General features: G+C 41.4%; 2 protein-coding genes across 4 annotated transcripts in view; one reads left to right on the forward strand and one right to left on the reverse strand.

The window, feature by feature from the left end:
* Positions 1 to 8351, forward strand: part of FANCM (FA complementation group M) — a 55311-nt gene extending 46960 nt beyond the window's left edge. For all 3 annotated transcript variants that reach the window (XM_063440119.1, XM_063440120.1, XM_063440121.1), the window contains exons 19-23: positions 389 to 495; positions 1759 to 2292; positions 5278 to 5602; positions 6128 to 6419; positions 7998 to 8351. In XM_063440119.1, the coding sequence (XP_063296189.1) occupies positions 389 to 495; positions 1759 to 2292; positions 5278 to 5602; positions 6128 to 6419; positions 7998 to 8085 (1346 nt within the window). In that variant the 3' untranslated portion in view covers positions 8086 to 8351. The remainder of the gene's footprint in view (positions 1 to 388; positions 496 to 1758; positions 2293 to 5277; positions 5603 to 6127; positions 6420 to 7997) is intronic.
* Positions 8352 to 11278: 2927 nt separating this feature from the next.
* Positions 11279 to 16018, reverse strand: MIS18BP1 (MIS18 binding protein 1). The gene is made up of 5 exons (XM_063440013.1): positions 15960 to 16018; positions 14794 to 14936; positions 13055 to 13194; positions 12177 to 12261; positions 11279 to 11311 (listed from the first exon to the last, which is right to left on the reverse strand). Exons 1-5 carry the CDS (start codon positions 15976 to 15978, stop codon positions 11279 to 11281), a joined length of 420 nt encoding a protein of 139 aa, XP_063296083.1. The 5' UTR covers positions 15979 to 16018.
* Between the last annotated feature and the right edge of the window lie 8235 nt (positions 16019 to 24253).

Raw genomic sequence — 24253 nt, forward strand, 5'->3', positions numbered from 1 at the left:
TTTACCAAAAAAGTGAACCATAATGCGTGAAAAGGAAATAAATATATTAACGGAAGACTAAAGCATTGGAATTAGAAAACTGTAATTTGTCTTCTTCGCAATGATTTGATTTTATTTTAGTTTCAGTTCAGTAAGACTTTCAATGGTTCTGTTAATGGGATGATTTGTCTTCTTGAGCGGTCAGCGTAAAGCCTGGGAATATTTTTAACCAAACAAAGAATGAAAATGTTGCCGAGAAGTTAACAATGTTATTATTCTCATGAAGACACAGTTATTGACTTCTTGGCCGCCATGAGCATCTTGTTATCGAATGTTATTGTGATCATGGCCATGATGTGGGTTTTAATATCACTTTTTTATTTTTTTCTGGTCTGACCTTTTTTCTTAGATCCTGAGATGCATGCAATATATCTAAAGTCTTTACGTAGCCCAGCTCTGGGAAACCGGTTTAAAATGGTGGGCAGAAAGAAAACGAATATGGCTATTTTCTCCCAGGTACGTAGTAAGGGGTTTAAGGGGCTTTACAGTATGCTAGTTGCTCTTATTGCCGTATAATTTAACTTTCCTTTTTAGAGTTATTTTAAAATTTGGTCTTAGATTTACACTTCTCTAATTTTGGATGATTGTGGGGCCTTAATGAGTTAAAATGCATATACAATCTGTTTCCACCATAGCCCTCCATGTTGCCAAAAATCCCTTAAAAGCTTGCCATGAATTTTAAATAGACATTCTAAGCACCAAAGCAACTTTGCTTAAAGGGACACTATAGTCACCTGAACAACTACAGCTTAATGTAGTTGTTCAGGTATGATCTATAGCTCCCTGCAGGCAATCTGATGTAAACACTGTATTTTCAGAGAAAATACAGTGTTTACATTGATTGATAGGAATACCTCCAGACGGCCACCAGAGGGACTTCCTATCATGCAGGGCCCTAAAAAGGCCCTGTACACGTCAGACGTATTAAAATACGTCTGAAGCCGCGCATGCGCACAAGGGAGCAATGACGCTTCCAAATGGAAGCGTTTGATTGCTCCCTGCTCGCGCCCGCCTATTTCGTCATTTTGACGAAATAGGGGGCGCGGCTTCACAAGGCTCCCGGCACTGGAACCAGGTGAGTAAAAGACTCTGCCTGGAGAGTCCCTTTAATGAAGCAGTTTTGGTGTATAGATCATGCCCCGGCAGTCTTGCGGCTCCATTCTCTGCCATTTAGGAGTTAAATCACTTTGATTATACCGCCCTAGTCATACCTGTCCTGGCTGTGACTCACTCCTAAAATTTAAACATCTTATTTTACAGTCTGTTTAATTTAGCATTTCATGGATCCTGCTCTGTTAGAGACTGCAGGAGCTTCCTGTTTGTGATTAAGGTTCAATTAACAGAGCAGGAGATAAAAACTTCTAAAGTAAACACACTGTGCTATAAGATTTTATTGACAATGAAACCCTCCCCATGTAGGCTGTGTGAGTCACAGTCACGGGAGGTTTGGCTAGGAGCAATTGGCTAGAAAATTGAGCAGTGAGACTGCAGGGGCATGATCTATACTCCAAAACTGCTTAATTGAGCTACAATTGTTGTGGTTTGTCAAATTACTGTTATTTAAAGGGATACTCCAAGTGGCCAACTAACTGGAGTTACCAGTGGATATATAAGAGAACTCAAAGAAAATTTTCATTACTGCTGCCGACATTGTCTTCTGTGACTAATAGACATCAAATGAACAGTGAATACTCATCACATTCTGTTATGTTCCATCAGGTCCCAGAGCAGGATGAGAGCTACATGGAAGACAGTTTCTTCGTTGCGGATGACCAGGAGCAAAAAGAAGAGGAGAGCTTGAGTGAGGAAGAAGTGGAGGCTGATTTGGATCTTCTCCAGCAGGATAGCTTTGTTGATGGGAGAAAACAATACCGCACCAGGCGCAGAGTAAACCTCAAGAGCGGCCAGTCAAGACAAAATATCGAGAAACCGCCTGTAAAAAAGAGAACTAGAATCATTCTTCATGATTCTAGCGAGGAAGAAACTGGACAAACCCCCAGAAAGCTAGCCACCTCCACCCCTCTAGGAGCAGGGAACTTTTTAGTTCCTACCAAGCTCCCATTAGGCTGTTCCTTCTCTGAAAACAGTTTTAATACTCCATTGAAGGATGCAATCAAAGTGCCTCTGAGGGACAGATGCCAAGTGCGGATTAATCTCAAAGCTGCAACGTCAGAAGAATTGGACTTTTCTACAACTTCACTCAGCTGCATGAAAGTTGGGACATCCAATGATAAAACAGACTCTGCGTGTAAAGTATGTTATAATTTACATTATATTTTGTTTTGTTTTTATGCTAGCTGTTTTTTTTTTTTTTTTTATTCTTTATTTTTGTTGTGCAAAGGATTGACAGACACGTATAGAATGCCAAGACAGCATGCATACACATATCAACAGCTGCTGCACATTTTTCATTATGGTTTAATATTAGAACTCAAGCTAGATTGAGGTGTCTATTCAATAAACAAACATATATTTTAGGTGAAATTAAGAAAAACACAATTTCCAGTCCTGCAGAGGCTAGACTAAATAGGAGGTCATACCGCTCTGGTTTTGCTGCCAGTATTTTGCAAGCGTGTAAGAGAAGCAACCACTTATGAGTGTGAGCCTGTGAAGTTATGTTATAAAGAATACTATCGATACCTATTTCAATGAACATACAGTAAGCCTGTCACCTGCCTATGATTAGGAACATATGGATACTCTCAGCAGCTCACCAGTTAATATTTACATGTACAGCTGTTATCGGGGTGGTAGACCTCTGGGCGCAGTATTAGTAGCAATTCGCACTGTAGAGTTATTAGACAACATAAGGGGAGACAGCAGAGATGGAAATCAAAGTATAAAAGAACGTAGCACAAATTTGTTATAGAGGCAAATTAATACAACAAAATATAGAGGCACAGATAGCATAGTAGCAGTCGCTGTTTGAGAGGGGGTACCTCAAAGATGAATTATGTGTATTCAAGCTGGGGGACATCGTATAACATTTAACATTGCTGAAGCCTGCCTATGTTGTGTAGACATATTTCTAGTCACTCAGGCCATAGCATGCTCTATTGTGTCGTGATTCAACTAACTTTTATGTCGCTCGAAGCAGTGTTCCACAAACAGAACTAAAACAGATTGTGACAAGTTATATCTGACAGTGAGAAGGTAACAAGTGACATCCAAGCATACTTGGTAGACAGACATTAACGTTACACATGAAAGTAAGATTAAATAGTACTTCGTTAAACTTAGGTTAATTCTATGTTTTAGTGTCCGCTGGATACTAGTCCCATGGACGGGCTTGTTTTAGGGAGTATGTTTAGGTCGTGTAGTCTGGAATGTATGCCTCCTAGGGAGGTATTCCGTTGTGGTCGACCTGGCTATTCTATTACAACGTGTATAAGTTAGGACCGTGTTGTGATGCGACTATACTAGCATTGCATTTCAGCCTTGCTTTGGAATACAGTGCAGTAAACGCGTGTAGGGCAGCTAAGCATCCTATCATGTCATGTTGTCTGGTCAGTCTCACATTGGTAATGTATTATATTTGCCATTATATGATCATGTGCATTAAATATCTAGCATTTTGTAATAACGTAACTGGCATGCAAACAGAAGAACTAGGTCCGAGTTGAAATGTTCTCTGGGTCGTGCCTCTACATGAGAGCACACAGAGGGATATTGAGAATGTTCCAAGGGAGATGTTGCTTGTCACAGGGTCCTAACCTCATCTCTTGCAGCAGCGAATACAAGCCTTATAGTAAGGGATTTGTGGCTCTCGTGCGGGGTTGCACATCCTATGTCCATTAATGGTAGGTTGTTAAGGCTGGGGCACACAAGTCCATGAACTGGCAATGTACATGTTAGTTTAATGTTAAGTTCTTGTTGGCAGTCCTTTCAGTCTGGGACCCCATTGCCTTCTCAGGATCTCAAGTGCCTGTTGGGTGCCGGTTTGCCTGTTGTGCCTTGAAGGCCGGTGAGGATGAGGTGGTGGGGCCTGCCGGCTGAAATGGTCTAATGTTCGCTATGTCCCATGTGTGTGGGGTTTGCTGTCTTCGGGCTGGGGCGGCGGGTTCTCGTTGCGGTGACAGGCCCATTGCAGTCAGTACAAATTCCATTTCAGAGGGGTCGGTCACCCGGGTCGTTGCGCCTTCGTGCGTAATTATTAGGCTCCTGGGTGATGCCCAGCAGGTATGGTATTGCTTTCCGGCGGAGTGCGGCAGTCAGGGGTTTAAGGAGGCCTCTCCATATTAGAGTGGGTCTGGACAGGTCTCGGAAGAAGGACAGATTGGTCGTTTCAAAGGGGTAAGTGTCTTTCTCTCTCACCGCTGCCATGAGGGTTAGTTGGGCCGCTCTCGTCTGCAGTTGCAGGATAACATCCCTTGGGGTGTCCGTTAGGGTACTGGTCATTCATGGGATGCGGTATATGCCGTCAATCCCGATTGTTTTCGCCTGTTGTGGCGAGAGTAGGGAGGTGAGGAGTCTCCCGATAAAATGTGGCAGGTTGTCTTGGGCCACGGACTCAGGGATCCCTCGGATCTTTATATTCCTGCTTCTATATCGGTCCTCCATCTCGTCCACGCGGGTGGCAAGTAGGACTTGGCTGCGTTGTAGTTCTGCGTTTTGGGCCTCTAATTGCTTGCATCTAGCGGTGAGGTCTTGTGATGCTTCCTCCGTTTTCTTGACCCGGCCTTCCACGGTTTGTATTTCTTCCCTCAGTACCGCCACATCTGCTGCAAATAGTGTGCGGATATTACAGAGGAGTGCTTTTATGTCTCCCTTTGTAGAGGGTAGGTCATTGTCTTCGTCCAAGGAGGCATTGTGCAAGCCCCCTGTGCTGGGGAACTCATCCAGCGCCTGTTCTCCCGATGAGGCCGAGGTCGTGTCGCCATTATAGTTTGGCGCGGGTTGCACTGCGGCCTTCACGGGGCGGAGGAGAAGGTCTCCTATGTCGCGGGCACCCGCCGTTTTCGCGGCTCCTTGGTGCTTAGATTTCTTCCCCATCTCGTGGTATCACGGTATGGGTCAAAGTTGGTGGGTTTTGGGGCCCGAAATCGCGTTTTCCAGGCTATGTTGACGGAGCTCAGTAGATGTGCGTCTGCTTCGGTTGGTTGCTGGCTCCGCCCCCCATGCTAGCTGTTTTAATCAAACTCCCCTGCATAGTAGAAAAAAGATCTCCATGTTATATATAACTTTGCAAAACTATTGTAACTGGTTATGACAAATTTAAAGGTATTTTCTTGGCTTCAGCCTTCCAGTTCCTCAGCCAGGATGAATCTCTGCCATGGATCCACCACAAGTTCTCAAGTCCCAGTCATCCTTGCAGACAGCCGGGAAATCTCTTCTGGATCAGAGGTCATCTCCTGCCTGAAAACCGCACATGGAGTGAACGTGGAGGTTTGCTCACTTAGGGGCTGTGACTACATTGTGAGCAACCGCTTAGCGGTGGAGAGGAAGTTCCAGTCCGAGTTCTCAAACAGTGCTAATAGGAGCAAGCTGGTGGAGCGCGTGAAGCACTTGCAGAATCTGTTTGAGAGAGTTTGTCTGATTTTGGAAAAGGATCGAGTCAAACCAGGTGGGTTCTTAGTGTTGAAGAAATCCAAAACCTCAATAGATCAACGCTGTGGGTTAGGTTTGAGTTAAAGGCACAATACAACATCATAACCATTTAAACTTATTGAAGTGATTTTGGTGCCTGGAGTCCACAGCCACCAACTCCACTATCCTTGTCAGAACATTATCCTAACTTCTTACCCTATGTTAGGGATGCAGTGTCTGCAGTCTATCCCAAAATGACTGTGTGCCCTACGCCAAGTCATGTCAGGCAGTAATAGACTGAGTGCCTCTGATGTACACCTATAGGAATTTTCACTGCCTCCCACACGGAGTTCTCCGGTTAAGCCATTGAGATGGAGACGGATCGGATATTGTCATCACTGTACGGTGTGAAAGCAGAATCTACTAGTTAAAATAATGAACGGGCAGAGGGACAGACGTGGTATAGATTGGTCTGTGTACCTATAGGTTTTTAGTCCATGTAATCATGGCTTTCATCATATTAAGAAAATGATTTTAATCTGTCTTTTCTTTCTCCTTCCAGGAGAAACAACGCGGCCATTTCAAAGAACAAAGTATTACGACAGTACATTGTCGGCACTCATCGATGTCGGGGTGCAAATCCTCTTCAGTTCGAGCCAGGAAGAAACCGCTGGTCTGCTAAAGGAACTGGTATTGCTGGAGCAGAGGAAGCACGCAGCTATAACCGTGCCAACACAAGTGACCGGACACAAGCAGGATGAGCTCCGTTTCTATCTGTCCATCCCCAACGTGAGCTATGTCACGGCCCTAAATATGTGCCATCACTGTGCTTCCGTGAAACAGATCTTGAACAGGTAGAATTAATGTATTAATGTATCGCTTTAGCTACTCATGGCTCCATTCTCTGATCATCCATTCTGATTAAAACAAGGGTGTGTTCAGTGTCAATTAAATAGTTACGGTGAATTAGTCCCATTTAAGTATATTTGAATCCAGCATGTAACCATGCTTCACATATGAAATAACATTATATTGCTGGTTTTGCTCAGGAGATAATGAGGCATGGGCTTAGCGCAGACTCTCTTCTATTAGCTATAACTGTAGTAATCAGATTATAAAACTTTCAGTGGCTGATTGCTTTCTATGCTTTGTCTAAAACCACTAAGTGTTAAACTAACTGTTTAGTTCCCCATCCCCACTTAGATATCTCTGAAAAGGTATTGAACTTACCCTTTGCTCTTACGTCCAATCAATCTCGCCTCGTCTAGCCTCGCCTCCATGGCTGAGATAATCAGTCTTGATGATCTCAGCCAATCAAATTCTTTCCTGTAGGAAAGCATTGGGAGGCTATTGAACATTTTCAGCAAAATGCCACGCTGTGCCAATCTGCATCTCCTCATAGAGATACATTGAGGAACCTCTAGTGGCCGTCTGAGTGACTGCCACTAGACGTGTTACTAGCCAGCAATGTAAACACTGCCTTTTCTCCGAAAAAGGCAGTTTTTACATTAAAAAGCCTGCAGGGACTGACTATACACACCAGTTCTGGTAACTAGTGTCCCGTTAAGAGGTTGGAAAACATCACTGTTACACTTTGCCATCATCATCTAATACATTAAATTGTAAGCAGCCACGGGCAGGCCTTCATTTAGGAGTGCTTACATTTGAATGTAGACCTCAGAGCAGGTCGCACATATGAAACGAAGTAAGAAAGAATACTCAGTCAGTGGTTTGATTAAACCTGAACAGACCGACTTAATAAAACAAGAAACAAAGCCGTTACATCTCAAAGGCAAAATGACTGTATAGCAAGAGAGGAGAAGTGAGGCAAGACCAGTTTGTACTTCCTCTAGCACCATATAGTTTATAGAGGTCAGACAATTCAATGTTACCAGCTGCAGGAAGTCCTCCAACACCTTTTAAAATGCAGTGTCTAATTTGTTGGTAATAAATCGCTCGTGCCTAATTTGAATAAGATCCTTAAAGGGGCATTGTAAGAACTAAAACCACTGCATGCCAACACCACTCAAATTGTTTGACCGAGAACCAGAGGACAGTGCTGTAATTGTTATATGCAATTTCTAAAAACTGTATTTGAGCGAGATGCATGATTTTCTATAAATATGGTTATGATATGGTAGTAGAATACAGTAATACTTTTTAATATACACCTATAACCCATATCTGGTTTTACAATGTAGGTTCATTGACGTACTCCAAAATCTGCTGGCCATAAAAAAGGCTTCAGATGGTTAACTTAATTAAATATTAAAGATAATTGGGCACCCTGAAGAACAATAGGTGTTGTGTCTTTGTCCATCCTTGGTCATCTTTTATCCTATTACCTACATGCGCTCTCTTAAGTTACCTCTCCCCCCACCCCCCACCCACCTCTGTTACTTAATGTGTATTTTTTTTTTTTTTTTTCGTAGCTCATTGGCTGAGATTGCGAAGTGTGGTGAAATAAGTGATAAAAAAGCAGAAGAAATTTACCGATACCTCCGTAACCCATCTGACTGAGAAATGGTGGCAACCAATCAGGAAATTATAAAAAGAACCGGATGTTAAGTGGATTTATTTTATTTATTTAAAGCCTGTTAATAGATTTGTATATTTCTGTGTAGATATTTCTATATTTAGCTCCATCGGCAGAATATAGGTTTACACCTCCATTAAGCAGTATAGATGGGGTGTGCCAAAGATCACTGCAAATGTGGCATTTCTTTTCTTTTTAAATGTAAATAATTATTATGTCAAATAAATACATTTGCAATTTTCTAAAATTATTTTTGTGGTTGGCCTCTTCCAGAGTGATGTGTATGTACGTTCGTTCTCAGGAATTTCACTTTGTGTCATAAATCGTTTGTGTGGTGTTTAGATACAATCCCGGTAGTTCTCCTTATTGTGTTATCTGCAGTCACTGTAATATGGCTGTGTTCTGGCTATGTGATCTCCCCCCCAAAGACCGATCTCTCCAATCATCAAATAGAAACTCCCGTTCAGCAATATCTGAACAAGGGCTGGAGCATGTGACACCTTGATTTAAAACCTTTATGGCACCGTAATGTGTACAGCGTGCTGATAGGGTTATGGTGTTTAGACTGCCTCTTTAAAAGCCCAAAATATTGTTTTTTTATTTAGAGGATCAGCTACAGCTCCTGGACCACTCTGTTCTCCACCTGCACAAGGTTTGCTAAACTTGTCACGTTGCAGTTAGGATGTAACAGAGCATTGTAACAGCAGCACTTTCTCTGGAACACTGACCGCTCGAGCCGCAGAGCTAATGGTACGCTGATATTGTTACGCTGCCTGCCATACCAATCCAATCATCGCCAACATTGCGATTCAGGACCTCCGACATTGGGCAAGGAGTGGGGGTGCACTCGGCCTGTTATAATAGCAGGACATCCCATTATGTGACATGGGTCCTTGTGAATCACTGATCATCATAATGGTATGTCGGATTGGCTGAAGGGATTAACATCTAGATCAGGGGTAGGGAGCGTTCCACACTACATTTACCATAATGCTCTTACAACAATAATGTTGGCAAAGCATCAGATGCAGTCCACAACATTTGTGGTGCCGAAGGTTGCCTACCTGATTTATCCTGTTGCACCCTTTCTTGATCCCTAGATCAAACATATGTCCATCTTTTTTTTGTTAATTTGGGATCCCGCAGTATCCGTTTTGGTACTTGGCCTAGGTCTCATTTTTGGGCAGTTGAATAGGCCACTGTTTTATAGATGATGTATGTGCCCTAATTCAATCTGGAATGAAGCCCACTCTGCCTTCACACAAATCGTCTTTATGTCCAGTCACGATTTTCTGCAAGATGTTAGCCTTTGCACCCTTTCCACTACTCTCATTGAGGCTTTCACTTGTTCAACTATAATTAGGGCCCCTGCTAATACACTAACACTAAGCCCCTTTCTCGGTCTTCCTGCCAAACATGTTATTGTTACTCCTTCACATGTCCCAAATTAACCAACTTCTACTGTATTTAAAGTTTCAGTTCATCAGAACCTGTTTACAACGGGTTTAAACCACCACACATTATAAACTAGTACTTTGTACAAGTATGTAGTGTAAAGACAATCTCCCCTACCATAACTTTCTGTTACACCCCTCCATACCACATTATTACCTTATATTACACCCACACCAGTTATCCTTCAAATCACTCCCTTCCTCTTCATTCAAATACAGATTGATGACCCTTATATACACACACACACACACACCATTAATTTAAATTAAGTTTAATTCTGTTTTAAATACAATATTACCAAAATACTGAGCACTTATAAATATCTTGCGTTAAAACCAAATAGGTTATATCTACATTTCATCCTACACCACAGAGCTTACAGGGTTGTTCACTAAAGTGAGAATTATTGGAATTCAAAGTGAAATTAGAAAAGCAAGGATATAATGGCCAAACGAGAAGCATACCCGACTTAGAAAGCTTCCAATTTGTTTACTTTGGCCATAGACTTGGAAATTTGGGACAATTCTCACTTTGGAGCATATAACTGCAGAAGATTAATGGCCTCAGGGAGACATGGTAAAATAGTAATCTTCCTCTTCAGAAAGGTCTGTGGGCTCATCTTCCATTCGTTTTTCTATAATTAAGCAGTCTGAAAAAAAAAAAAATTGTTAGATACCATTTTATGAGAAAAAAAAAAAATTATTGCAAAAAACTGCAACTCTCTTGTCTGCAGCCTTTGCAAGCCCTCCCCTTATAACTCCGCCCAGACTTTCTGTGTCTGTCCAATCACAGACTTCCCAATGCAGCTCAATGAGAATTCTTTGCAAGGCAGGTGCTCTGGGCAATTGCTGCCTCTTGAAATTCAGCACTTTGTAAAATGGAAAGTGGACACGCTCTTCACACATAAAGCTACGGTGCTTTAGGTGTCTGGAGTGTCCCTTTTAACACTGTAATACAAATACATGCCACAATTCACATGAACCGTTATTCTGACTTGATCAAATTATGGGGTGCATCACCAGGAAGATGTAGTTTTGCAACCAGAGGAGCATCAGCACAGCGAGACACCTTCGAAGCTGGCAGAAAAGTTAAATTCTGATTTGTTTGTCAATATAGGATAAAAATTAAGGGGGGGGGGGGATTTGTCAAGCTAGTAGGGGAAAGGGGCTAAAACGTTGACATAAGTTTCCATGGCAATTACTCAGGACAGCATTACTTCGAACTTACCAGGAAATGATCTTTGACAAACAGGAGCTTGTGAGGGTCCTGCCTTAAATAAAAATAAATCTGTCAATAAACAGACTTCATTACACCATGTAAGATTCGTGGCATATGTTTGGGCTAGGTGTGTTTGGTCCAGCATCCTCCCTATTGGATTTACAGAGACTATGGGAGATATTTACCAACGTTACGACGTATAAAAATGTTACATTGTAAAACGAGAGGAGTCACCAATAAAATGTACCAGCTGGTTCATAGAAATCAAATTCCTTTTATTCCAAACCCAAAACTAATCCATTTGTTCAGGTCGGATTAAAAAGGAACTTGTTTTGGATCAACAGGCAGAAACATTTCTGCACAGGTCTATCTGCTGGTTTCATAGGTTTCTATGGGGATTGCCCCACCAACTACCATTTATTTTTATTTTAAACCATCGGATCAGATGATTTTCTATAAAGTGGTGTTTAAACCAGTGAGTGCCAGGAGGAATGCCCTTGTATTTCACTTATCTACTGGACACGGTCCTGTGTTGAACTGAAAAAAAATTAAAGAATTTCATAATTAAGTTGGCAAAGCTGGTATTACAGAATAGGAATTATAGGTTTTCAAATACCTCTATGTTAAAATAAGTTTTGTTATTCAGTTTTTAGAAATCTCCTGTCTCCCTACACGACTAGACGAGGCTCTAATATTGACAGCGTGGGAGAGGCTTTCCTGCCTGGACTTTTTATTTGGCACAGAGTCCCAAGTAGACAGATTTTTATTTTTTTACATGTTTGAGACTCCTGTCGTTTAAATGACAGCTGTCAAATTCACTTCTACGGTTTGTATTTATTTTAAAAACGTTAGCACAGTAGCAGATGTTCTCTAAATATTTTATATTTTTTATTTAGCTGAGCAGCCACGCAGGCCTCCTGCGAGGATTGCTCTATGGGAAAGCATGGATTGAGCAGCAGCTGGTCAGATTAAATGGACATGGCTGCTCAGCCAAGTAAAAATTTAAGTGAAGTTTTCTTTATTACATTTAAAATATATTTATATATATATATATATATATATATATATATATATTTTTTTTTTAATGGTACATTGTATAGAAAAGAGAGGACTTTCCAAGCACACAATTTCTGTCCCCTCTGCTGCATTTCTAACTTGCAAATTATCTGTCCCGACTGGAACAACAGTGGTCATCTGAGAGTGATTGAGCACGCCTAGGCTGATAACATGGAGGTGCCCAATCTTATTCAGCAGCATAGGGTCTGGGCTTAAACTACAGAGAGGCCAATATCCAATCAAATTGTTAAACTGATTTAGAAGAACTGGGCTGATGGCACCATCACCACTACACTAATCAGTTTTGCGTCCCATGCTTAATGTCCCAGAGAATGTAATACGTTACCTTTTTTTCTTTAACGCAACAAACTTTAAACTTTGTTCTTTTTGTTGATTTTTGTAGTCTATACGCATACTGGTCAGCAGCCTCTCTGAGAGAAAAAAAAATAAAAGTAAAAACCTGTTAGTGTTAATTATTTGTTATCCTTTGCTAGATAAAAATCACTGACATTTAATAAGAGACGGTTTACTAGCCTGGGTTATTTTATGTACATCTAGGTCACGTTTGCTTTATGTTGAGATGGAGTGTATTACAGATGAAATAAATATAATGGCAAATACCAGATCACAAATTGTGGCAGAGTGGCAACAGGAAGATTGTCGAATTGGCTCTAGGTAAATACTGCATATTGCCAATATTCCCCCCTCCCTCCAAAAAAAAAAAATGAGCCACAGTGAAATTTCAGTTAGTGGGAAACTGTACTGATCAATGTTTCCAGCAACAGTGGAAATGGAACTACGGAAGGCACTTGCCTTAACCCCTTAAGGACACATGACATGTGTGACATGTCATGATTCCTTTTTATTCCAGAAGTTTGGTCCTTAAGGGGTTAAAGGGACACTCCACTGCACAAATACTTTTTTAAAACAAATCACTATTTAGTAGCCCCAAACTAAAACTTGCATACATTTAATTATGCTTTTTTTTTTCCCCATCGAAGATATATCTAAAAACAGCTTGCAAAACTTGCAGTTCTCTTGTTTACTGCCTTTGCAAGCCCCTCCCCTTCTAACCCCGCCCAGACTTTCTGTAGCTGTCCAATCACAGACTCTCAATGCAACTCAATGAGAAGTCTCTGTAAGGCAGGTGCTCTGGGCAATGTGTCTCAGCAGGTGATGGACATATTTGCAGCAGTGAATTTGTGGGCACAGTCCTACTCTTACAATTCTCCAGGTTTTAACATTTCAGGATTGAGATAGGACAGATCAGGGGTAGCATCCAAGAAGAGTCCTGTATCTTGAGAACTTCGACTGGCATCCTGCAGCTCGAAGGAAAAGTCACTGGAAATATCCAGAGGTGGCAGCTGTGAACATAAGGAAGAAGTCTGGCTTTTTAAAGAATGCAAAAAACACTACCATTCATATAGTGCCAACATACTCTGCATAACTGTGCCTTTTACAGTGTGTTACAAGCAGCAGAAGATGTTACTAATGTGTTGATCACCATGCTCAAGCAAGCTTACAATTGATAGATACCTTCTTGTTTTGTGAAATAATTGAAGGGAGCCAGTCATCTAAAAAGAAAGATGGTGGCAAGTTTATTTTTAATTATGTATCATAATCTATTCACGGGGGGGGGGGGGGAGGAATTGGAAATGGGGGCACACCAGAAACAAGCATTTCCCCATAGTGGTGCAGCCATAACGACCAAAATGTATAAATAAAATACAAGTTACAAGGCTACTTAGAACCTGTTGGCAAACAAGTGAGGATTTAGTTACACACAAAAAGTAAAACCGTGTGTCTGCTGTTTTTTTTACCTGTATAATGTATATATTCCTTAGCAAATTTGGAATCCAGACCAGATTCCTATTGGGCTGAGCACCCCACCCATCTACTATAGGTGCCCCTTTGGAGGGCACACCAGGAAAGCATGAATTGAGTCTCTGGGAGCAGTTTAAGCTGTAAGTGTTGCATGTAAATCTGCCTTGTTTGGAATTAGTGTAGGACCCACCGATATTGGGGTACTGTGACATAGTGATGGGCTTAACACAATATGGTGGAATTGAATCCTTATATTTGTTTGCCAAGATAGGAGATTTTAAGTAGCCTTGTAAAAAAAAAAAAAAAAAAATATTTAAACTTTCTTTTTGGACACATGCGTTTTTTTTTATCTGTATTTTGTATCATCTAGTCACTTTAGCAAGATTGTATAAGTTAGTAGATGACTAGATGTGAAATACAAGAGCATTATTTAATACACACACAAACTGAGAAATGATGCAAAGTATATAAAAGTTTAAATTTATCAACAGCGCAGTGAAGCCATGTGACTGAGGTTCAGGTTGTAGTGGGTTTACTTCTCACATAATTTACACCAGAATTGCAATATCTCAGGGGTACCAGTCACCCAGAATATGCCCACACTAGCTTGCTTTCTGTATTGCTCGCTGATTTACACTTCCTGGCAGCTCAATATAGGCTGACAATTGGCACACTAGGTGTATGTGCAGATAGCCTGTTACCTAATGTAGACAACTGGGCCAGTCTGGCAACCTACTTGCTCATCCTTCACTTCTATGTGCTCCTGTCTGTTAAGCCTGTTATTTAACAAGCTTTTCATATGACCACTCACATGTCTAGGTAGTCCACATTGACCACACCATATGATTCAATATATACCTCGAACGTGTTGGACTAGCCTGTAATCTTACTACTTATTTTAAAAATGTGTGCAGTAATATCATTCTATTTGTTGATGTATGTACAGTACAATCCTGGTCACTGCTGTTGGGGCATTGCAAGAGTATGTGTTAAACAATTGCACCACCAAAATAAAGAATAAAAAAAAAAAAAAGTTTTAATTTATACGCAAAAGTCAATGATTGGAGCCCAGTTAATCAAAAGAGTTTGTATATACCAAGTCTTTCTCTAAAGCAAATGAAGACAGTGCCAATATTTACCTTTACTCGGATGTTCTGGTATGGACTGGAGGTAAAGATGTCATCACAATTGTCTCTTGGCATCTGCTCAAGAAATTTCTTCATCTGTCTTTTTCTCTTCAAAGTTCCCACTTTTGCAAGTGTTTTATGTATAGCCTTGTCATCTACGGGGGGGGGGGGGATGTATAAATGATTTGTGGTCTTTCATAACACATGCACGTGTAATATACACAATGTGTGCATGCATATTACTACCAATCACATTGAGTGAAGCTTTTTGTTTTTTAATTTGCATCATTTTAAACAAACACATTATCACTGACAGACACTACGGATAAGCAGGTGTCTACTCTCTTAACACATTGCCGCCCACTTCATGGGGGCCCTAAGGCAGCCAGTCCATGGGTCCCCTGTGACAGGCAGAACACAGAGGGCCAGGTTGCACCCATAATCTCAGCGACCCCTGCTGTTCCACACGGAGTGGGCTCTAGCATGGGTCAGTTCCCAACCCCCCACGATACCCTTGTGACAGAGACACAGCTAAGATAGAAAGTCAAATACAACTGTGAGAGTTAAGTGCTGGATCAGGCGAAACTCCTTCCTCCCAAACCACAGTAAAGATCAGGAGACAACTTCTAATACTGAATTGGTACTGCCACAGGGATATCTCATGGTGGGACAGCTCAATGAGTTTGGGGACCAGCTGCTTCCTATTAAAAGTTAGATTTGCAGCAGTTATTCACCTCTCTTCGTCTCTAGCTTGATGATTAGATCAGATTAATCGTTTTAAAAGCTGGTTTTGGTATCTACATATTAGAACATTAGGCAATGATTGCATCACTTAAGCCATGCTTTCCTCCTGTAATCCGCTAGAGGGCTCCATTCAGACAAGCAATCAATTGGAGAGGAAATTGAAGACGTTATAGTTTAAATCCACTAGATGTCGCTGTTACATATTGAACGCACTCTAATGTTACCATTAGCAGTTACTGTTTCATTTGATATAATTTATATAAAACAAATAGAAGGTGAGAATTAAAGTAATCAGTTTAAGTAAAACCAATTAAATGTTATCTACATGTTGAGCCAATATTGGTTTTGAATTCTTTCTAGTTAATTTTATTTTCCTGCTGTGAGTGTGTGAATATTGGATTAAATCCTGCAATTAATATTTAATGCACCCTTACCTTTAGTAACAGGCTCCATGTTACCTAGCCTTGATACTGCCCTTCCTTCTAACAGCTTTAAAGCCAGTCTTAGTTTAACTGACAGTTAGCTGCACCTTAATTGGTGGCTCCATGTACTGATTTCATTAGGACCCCTGCAGCTGGGACTATACACAGCTCCCAATATTCTGTGTGACCAAACAGCTTCACACACTCCATGTACTTAGAGTGCTCTTTGCAAAACTAATATCCTGAATTCAAAGCAAACATCTGGGCAATGTGCTCAATATCTCTCATGTATATCCAGATATTAAAATCTGGCATCAGAATGGATGTGAGGGGCTTTAAGATTTCTGACTGTTTTATCACCTGGATCATCGACCTCCATACTAAAGGTCAGTACTTTTCATGCATTGCTCATCAGTTTGTGTAAATACTATGTGGCAAGCCTAGTCAATATATTACATACAACATGGTAAAATATAAGCAGGGTGGTTTCATACTTGTCAGCTGTCCCTGTTTTGGACCCAAATCCCTCTTTACTAGGAGCTCCATATTGTCGGTTTGTCTGAGTGTATAACAGAGCTCCACAGTAATAATACTCCCAGTAATTTGTCTGAGTGTATAACAGAGCTCCACAGCAATAATACTCCCAGTAATGTGTCTTAGTGTATAACAGAGCTCCACAGTAATAATACTCCCAGTAATGTGTCTGAGTGTATAACAGAGCTCCACAGCAATAATACTCCCAGTAATGTGTCTGAATGTATAACAGCGCTCCACAGTAATAATACTCCCAGTAATGTGTCTGAGTGTATAACAGAGCTCCACAGTAATAATACTCCCAGTAAGTGTCTGAATGTATAACAGAGCTCCACAGTAATAATACTCCCAGTAATGTGTCTGAATGTATAACAGAGCTCCACAGCAATAATACTCCCAGTAATGTGCCTGAGTGTGTAACAGAACCCCACTGCAATAATACTCCCAGTAATGTGTCTGAATGTATAACAGAGCTCCACAGTAATAATACTCCCAGTAATGTGTCTGAGTGTTTAACAGAATGCCACAGTAATAATACTCCCAGTAATGTGTCTGAGTGTATAACAGAGCCCCACAGCCACAATACTCCCAGTAATGTGTCTGAGTGTATAACAGAGCTCCACAGCAATAATACTCCCAGTAATGTGTCTGTGTATAACAGAGCTCCACAGCAATAATACTCCCAGTAATGTGTCTGTGTATAACAGAGCTCCACAGCAATAATACTCCCAGTAATGTGTCTGTGTATAACAGAGCTCCACAGCAATAATACTCCCAGTAATGTGTCTGTGTATAACAGAGCTCCACAGCAATAATACTCCCAGTAATGTGTCTGTGTATAACAGAGCTCCACAGCAATAATACTCCCAGTAATGTGTCTGTGTATAACAGAGCTCCACAGCAATAATACTCCCAGTAATGTGTCTGTGTATAACAGAGCTCCACAGCAACAATACTCCCAGTAATGTGTCTGAGTGTATAACAGAGCTCCACAGCAATAATACTCCCAGTAATGTGTCTGAGTGTATAACAGAGCTCCACAGCAATAATACTCCCAGTAATGTGTCTGAGTGTGTAACAGAGCTTCCCAGCAATAATACTCCCAGTAATGTCTTTAAATTACAATAAATGTGTTTAGAAATCAGTCTGTTTAAATAACTTTTTTTTTTAATTACATTTTAGTTGCATAAATTAATATTAAGTTACCTTATGTGACCCTCTTTGTACATTTGAAACATTGGGAGGTTTGGTTTTACAATTATCTGTCTTGCCTTGTCACACAATGGATGGATGCTTTGTTGCATTACTTTACTTTGCTTAAAGGGAAACTCCAGTCCCAGGAAAACAATCCCTCTCCCTCCCACCCCCCAATCCCCAGTTGCTGAAGGGGTGAAAAACCCTTCAGTCACTTACCTGAGGCAGCGGCGATGTCCCTCGTCGCTGTCTCCTCCTCCGCGCCGCTCCTCCTTCTGATGCCGGTGGGCGAGACTGATCCTGCCCGCCAGCCGAGGAGACCCAATGCTTTCCTATGGGGAAATGAGCGACGTTGGAGGTCCTCACACAGCGTGAGGACGTCCAGCGACGCTCTAGCAAAGAAAATCTTTGCTAGAAATCAGGAAGTTCCCTCTAGTGGCTGTCTAGTAGACAGCCACTAGAGGTGGAGTTAAACCTGCAATGTAATTATTGCAGTTTATAAAAAACTGCAATAATTACAGTTGCAGGGTTTGGAGTAGTGGGAGTTGGAACCCAGACCACTCCAATGGGCAGAAGTGGTCTGGGTGCCTGGAGTGTCCCTTTAAGAAAATTGAATAAATTCCTCTATAATGCCCCCATATATATATATATTATGTTGTTAGTATGTAAATATTATATATATACTTCTAAAAAAACAACTTTAAAAAAATAAATAAAAAAAAACTGTAGTGTGTGATGAGAATGACTACATACAATATACTGGGAATAGAAAATATGTGTTTGTTTTGTTTTTAAACCAGTATTCTGACCTTGTAGAAATGAAATAAGTGGAGGCATAGGTGTTGCTAAAGTGGGAAAGGGACTAACCCCCAAATAATCCCCCTTGTGACTGACACAGCCAGCATGATTTCCTTTTCAATCAGGGGAAGGCTGTGTAAGCCACATGCAGGTGTGACTAGGGCTGTTTAACCCCTTAAGGACTAAGCCAGTTGTACACGTTGTGATCAAAATAAAACGTAAACAAAACCTGGCATTTGCGCTATGTGTCTGTCCACACTTATTATATATCATTTTATTAAATGGAAACAGGGCTTTCATTTAACATCAAATATTTAGCTATGAAACATAATTTAATATGAATAAAATAAAAAAGTGAGAAATTTAATTTTTTTCTTAAACTGCAATAATTACCTTTTGTGGGTTAACTCCACCTCTAGTGCCTGTCTACCGCGAATGCGCATTAAGTCTTCCCTATGGGCAGATGTCAGCGGTGGAGGAACGGAGCCTGAGCCAGTGCTGCGGGTCATTGACGCTGGACTGGGGTAAGTGACAGAAGGGGTTTTTCAACTTTTAACCCCTTTGCACCACAAGGGGGGAGAGGGAGGATTCACACAGGGGGGCTCTATAGGGAGCTCTAGTGCCAAGAAAATAACTTTGTTTTCCTGGCATTATAGTTTTCCCTTTAACCCCTTAAGGACACATGACATGTGTGACATGTCATGATTCCCTTTTATTCCAGAAGTTTGGTCCTTAAGGGGTTAAACTACAGTTGTTTTGGTGACTATGGTGTCTCTTTAATTATGTTGGGGAATTCTGTCTATTATCACCACGTGCTGTGTGAGCCATTATCATTAAATCTTAATTTGAATGACTAATTAGATAGAATTTAAGTTTTAAGGACCTGAGTCACAAGAGGTTTGTGTGTTCTGGATTTGTAACCTTTGTATATTTAACACCTTTTCTGAATTCCCAGTCTTAGTGAAATTAGGTTTTTAATCATTAATAGTTGTTAATGACCCCTGTCCTAAAATAAGCGAAGTATTAATGTTGTGTGTGTGTTCTTTTGTTGTTGTTTTTTCTGTAGTTTTGTAAACAGTTGTGTTCGCGTGTAAACTGTTATATTTATGGACAAAGACTCAGTTATTCTTCAGATTCATTTATTTTGGCCCTAAATTTGACATTCACTTTAATAAATCATAGTGAAAGTATTATTACTCAGCTGAAACAGTAAGAGCGGGAGATACAAATCGAGTGATGAATAGAGGTAAAAGTTGTTTTGTTCACTACTGACCCTATTTGTTATATATATATATATGCTCTAGGACTTGGTTAGAAAAATAAAACTTATAACAAAAACCATAGAGTGCAATATTTGTTCACAGCTGATGGATCTGAGCACCGTCCAAAACTGTTATTTTGTTTGTTCACAAGTGCAAGAATCAGGATGTCTGTCTGTCATTTTTTTGTTTGGTCACTTGATATTGTCACTGCTGGGATTCCAAAATATGAGCGTCACGGAGTAGACGTTATGCCACAGATTGTGCGTCAGTTCAGTGCTTGCCCAAATAAACAGGACAGAATGTTGCACCGGTTATTGTTTTTGGAGGTCTGAGAGTTAATGTGGTATTAAACCAGATGGGGTGATCCAGAAGGTGACAAAAATCTAGCTGGAATAGTGACTCTTACATGTGAAATCGTGCTTTAAATAATGTGTCAAGAATAAACCAAGAATAAATCTTTATACTAGTGCTAACACAGGATTGGAATCAGGTCAGAAATGGCTCATATAGGGATATGTGGTGCTTTGCTCATCCCAGTGTCTGGATAAGGTTTATGTGGACTGCTCCACATCTAGCCTCTCTTTATACCCCAAATTACGCAGGCATGGCATCACTTCAAAGACTGCTCCCACTAACGTTCTCACGCTAGAACCAAGTCACCATGAGCCCTGTGCCCTGTAGTGATCTCTCGTACAAGAACATGCTATTTGTGTTGTCTTTTTATTTCAGCTTGTCCCTTGATTATTCTGACTTTCCCATTCCTGACCGTGACTTGTTATTCTTGTCATTCTGTTAGCTGTTGACCTCGGCCTGTCTTTGACCATTCTGACCTTTTGTGTCTCTGCCAGGGCAACTCTAAGGACTTGTAACACTTTGCTATTTACCTGTGTTTAGCTAGCTTTGTGTGTTGGGACACTCATCAGATTCTACATGGGAAAACTGACCATTCTTATTGCATCCCCGACCTTCCATGGTCCCATAGAAGCCTCACCGCAAGCCGCTGTTAGGACCACCCCCAACCTTCCATGGTGGTCTCATAGAAGCCTCACCGCAAGCCGCTGTTAGGACCACCCCCAACCTTCCATGGTGGTCCCATAGAAGCCTCACCGCAAGCCGCTGTTAGGACCACCGCCAGAACTTTAGTGAATGGGCCCATCTGTTGATTGTAGAGTTAAACTTCCAGCATATTAATCCCGAGCGTGACTATATTAGTAAACCAGTGATCAAAGTAGCAATTTGTGCTCCTGGTGAGCAATCTAAAGGAGCACATAGGGGGGGCAAAAGCCAGGGTGGGGGAACTTGATAAAACTGCTTCCACTGCAGCTGCCCCGATCTTCAGCCTGTTCATAGCAGCAACTTGGCCTGTAGGCCTGCTAACCAGGGCAGTAACTGTGTGGGAACCAGGAGGAAGTATTTTGTTTCTGTAGAGGTGTCACCGTTTCATAATGTCTGTCTTGAGAAATAATACACTCGTGCACAGCACCCAGTACACCTGACTTAGCTTGCCTCTGAGTTTGGGAGGTGGCTACGCTTCCAGTTAGTCAACTTGTCAAAACTGCGAGTCAGTATTTAAAAATTGGCAGATCACTGGTTTGGCCCAGTTTCTCTGGTTTTCCTGTAACAATGCACAGCACATATTGGAAAAGGCAGCAATGGTTCACTCTGGCCAAAGCCACAAGCTTTCTCTGACATAACGAACTCATTCACATCCTCACAATTTATACAGATCTATATTACTCATTATTACTGGGTCATCGTTTTATTAATTAGGTAGACAACGCATTACTTCTTCATATGAATGCAATAAACTCCTACTGAGCAGTGTATGACATGAGTCTTCTCATAACATCTAACATTTCTCAATAGCAGAAAATGATATATCTCTAGTTAATAAAATTAAATACCAGTTACAACAATGTAGTTACTTCTCTACCAGAAATATGAAGACTTGAAAAAAAAAAAATATCTCGGTCCTAAAAACAATGAATATTTACCACTGCAGTATAATAATGGGCCTAAAACCAATATTTTTTATTAAGAAGCTTGATGATATATAAATAGGTGAAGATTTAACCGCGTAATGCATTTTGCTTTGCGAAATCCTGTGATTCTTTGTAGATATCAGACTAAAACTACTTTAATAAATTATATCGTATTAAATAGGACTGCACTCAGTCTCTATAAAAATAACCTCAGAATATAAAAAGCTATATAGCACAAAATCCGTTAAAACCGCATTTACAGAACAAACCTACATTTTACTTATGCTCATTACTAAAAAATAGGAATTCCAAATATTAGTACCGACATATTAATTCCCAAATATTAATACGATATATTCATTCCCAATCTCCCCAAAAGTTAACCAAACTGTAAAAATTCTGTAAATCAGCATTTTTTTTTTCTTTTTCAGTTTGGCTAATCTGGTTCTAATTGTGAAAGTCTGTATAGTTCTGTTGCCTTTCAGCACAGCCTGAGAATAGAAAGTTCTGCTATTGTTTGGAGAATCTTAGAAACACAAATCGATTTTAGAGTACAGGAGTTCTGTACCTGCGTCCATTTAATCACCACAATAGCAAAGTATGAAAAGGTATTTTTGTGGATCATAGAAACTAATAAGAATAAATATTATTATTATTAGAGGTGTCATGTCTAATTACTGTATTAATATACACTCCACGACATATCTGCATAATGAAGGAATTAGCACAGGTTAGGAATAAGTGATACCTGCCTTACGCTATGTTAATTAGCTGGCCATGGCGCGGGGCTGGAGGAAGCCTTTATTGGCCCATGGCGCGGGGCTGGAGGAAGCCTTTATTGGCCCATGGCGCGGGGCTGGAGGAAGCCTTTATTGGCCCATGGCGCGGGGCTGGAGGAAGCCTTTATTGGCCCATGGCGCGGGGCTGGAGGAAGCCTTTATTGGCCCATGGCGCGGGGCTGGAGGAAGCCTTTATTGGCCCATGGCGCGGGGCTGGAGGAAGCCTTTATTGGCCCATGGCGCGGGGCTGGAGGAAGCCTTTATTGGCCCATGGCGCGGGGCTGGAGGAAGCCTTTATTGGCCCATGGCGCGGGGCTGGAGGAAGCCTTTATTGGCCCATGGCGCGGGGCTGGAGGAAGCCTCTATTGGCCCATGGCGCGGGGCTGGAGGAAGCCTCTATTGGCCCATGGCGCGGGGCTGGAGGAAGCCTCTATTGGCCCATGGCGCGGGGCTGGAGGAAGCCTCTATTGGCCCATGGCGCGGGGCTGGAGGAAGCCTCTATTGGCCCATGGCGCGGGGCTGGAGGAAGCCTCTATTGGCCCATGGCGCGGGACTGGAGGAAGCCTCTATTGGTGCGGGGCTGGAGGAAGCCTCTATTGGCGCGGGGCTGGAGGAAGCCTCTATTGGCCCATGGCGCGGGGCTGGAGGAAGCCTCTATTGGCCCATGGCGCGGGGCTGGAGGAAGCCTCTATTGGCCCATGGCGCGGGGCTGGAGGAAGCCTTTATTCCTGTAAATGTTGAGATCGGTGTGTGTGTGTGTGTTTATAAGGTTATTTATTGCTGCCTGTCTCACTTGTGAGAGAATACAGCAATAATGTTAATTTGGCTCACAGGTTGTGTGATAGCCGTGGCTGTCAAACACAGTAATTCTAGTGAAATATACCAGGTTCTCTTGCCAATGGTATGCCATGATTTTTGTAATTTTGTAGCATTGGGTCAACATGGGTCCTGGGATATCTGCCAACGCCAAGACTGATGTTTAAAATGGACATGCCTAATTTAACCTATAATTTTACACATACTTGAGAAAGGTGTACCTGGGAGGTATTACCAGGCACAAATAAAATGGCAGAAGAAACAGACTGTTTGTTATTTAAGGCCATTGTGTATTTTGTGTATGAAAAACACAGGAAATATATATTAAAGGCAGAATTAATTCTTCCACATGATCAATGTCAGTGTTGTTTAACTTGTCCAGCACTGATTGGCTCAGAATCCAGGGGTAACATGTTCACAGCACTCACAGCCAGCCAACGCCCTCCAGGATGGATGAAATTGGCAATGATCCGGTGGTCTCATGGTCCTTAATCGGTGTAATATTAAACTGAAAGATGGAGCCTCGGGACTCCAGGCAGCGTAGTCACTACAGCCCAGAGAGAGACCTGGACCCATCACCCAATCTTCATAATCTTTCTGTCTGTGTGACTCAGGACTGGGTCCAAGGTTCAGATGAAAACTCTGCTATTCCTAACCACACGGATTTGTTACGTATTACGTTAGGATTTGTCTTTAAATCACCAATATTCTTATCCTGTATGTAAGATTGTTATTGCGTACAAGAATGGTATTATTTTATTCTGTGTAACTAGATGGATGTTCTGTTTTGACATCCACCATTTTTTATTTTTTTTTAATTCTTTATTTTTGCAGTGCATATGAGGGTAACATACAGGCACGTGGTACCCCAAAGGCAATCCACATGCATATTTCAAAACAAAGAGTACATAACATGGAGAGCATTGGGGTATGGTAGTACA

The sequence above is a fragment of the Pelobates fuscus genome, chromosome 13 (assembly GCF_036172605.1).
Source record: "Pelobates fuscus isolate aPelFus1 chromosome 13, aPelFus1.pri, whole genome shotgun sequence".
NCBI classification, from domain to species: Eukaryota; Metazoa; Chordata; class Amphibia; order Anura; family Pelobatidae; genus Pelobates; species Pelobates fuscus.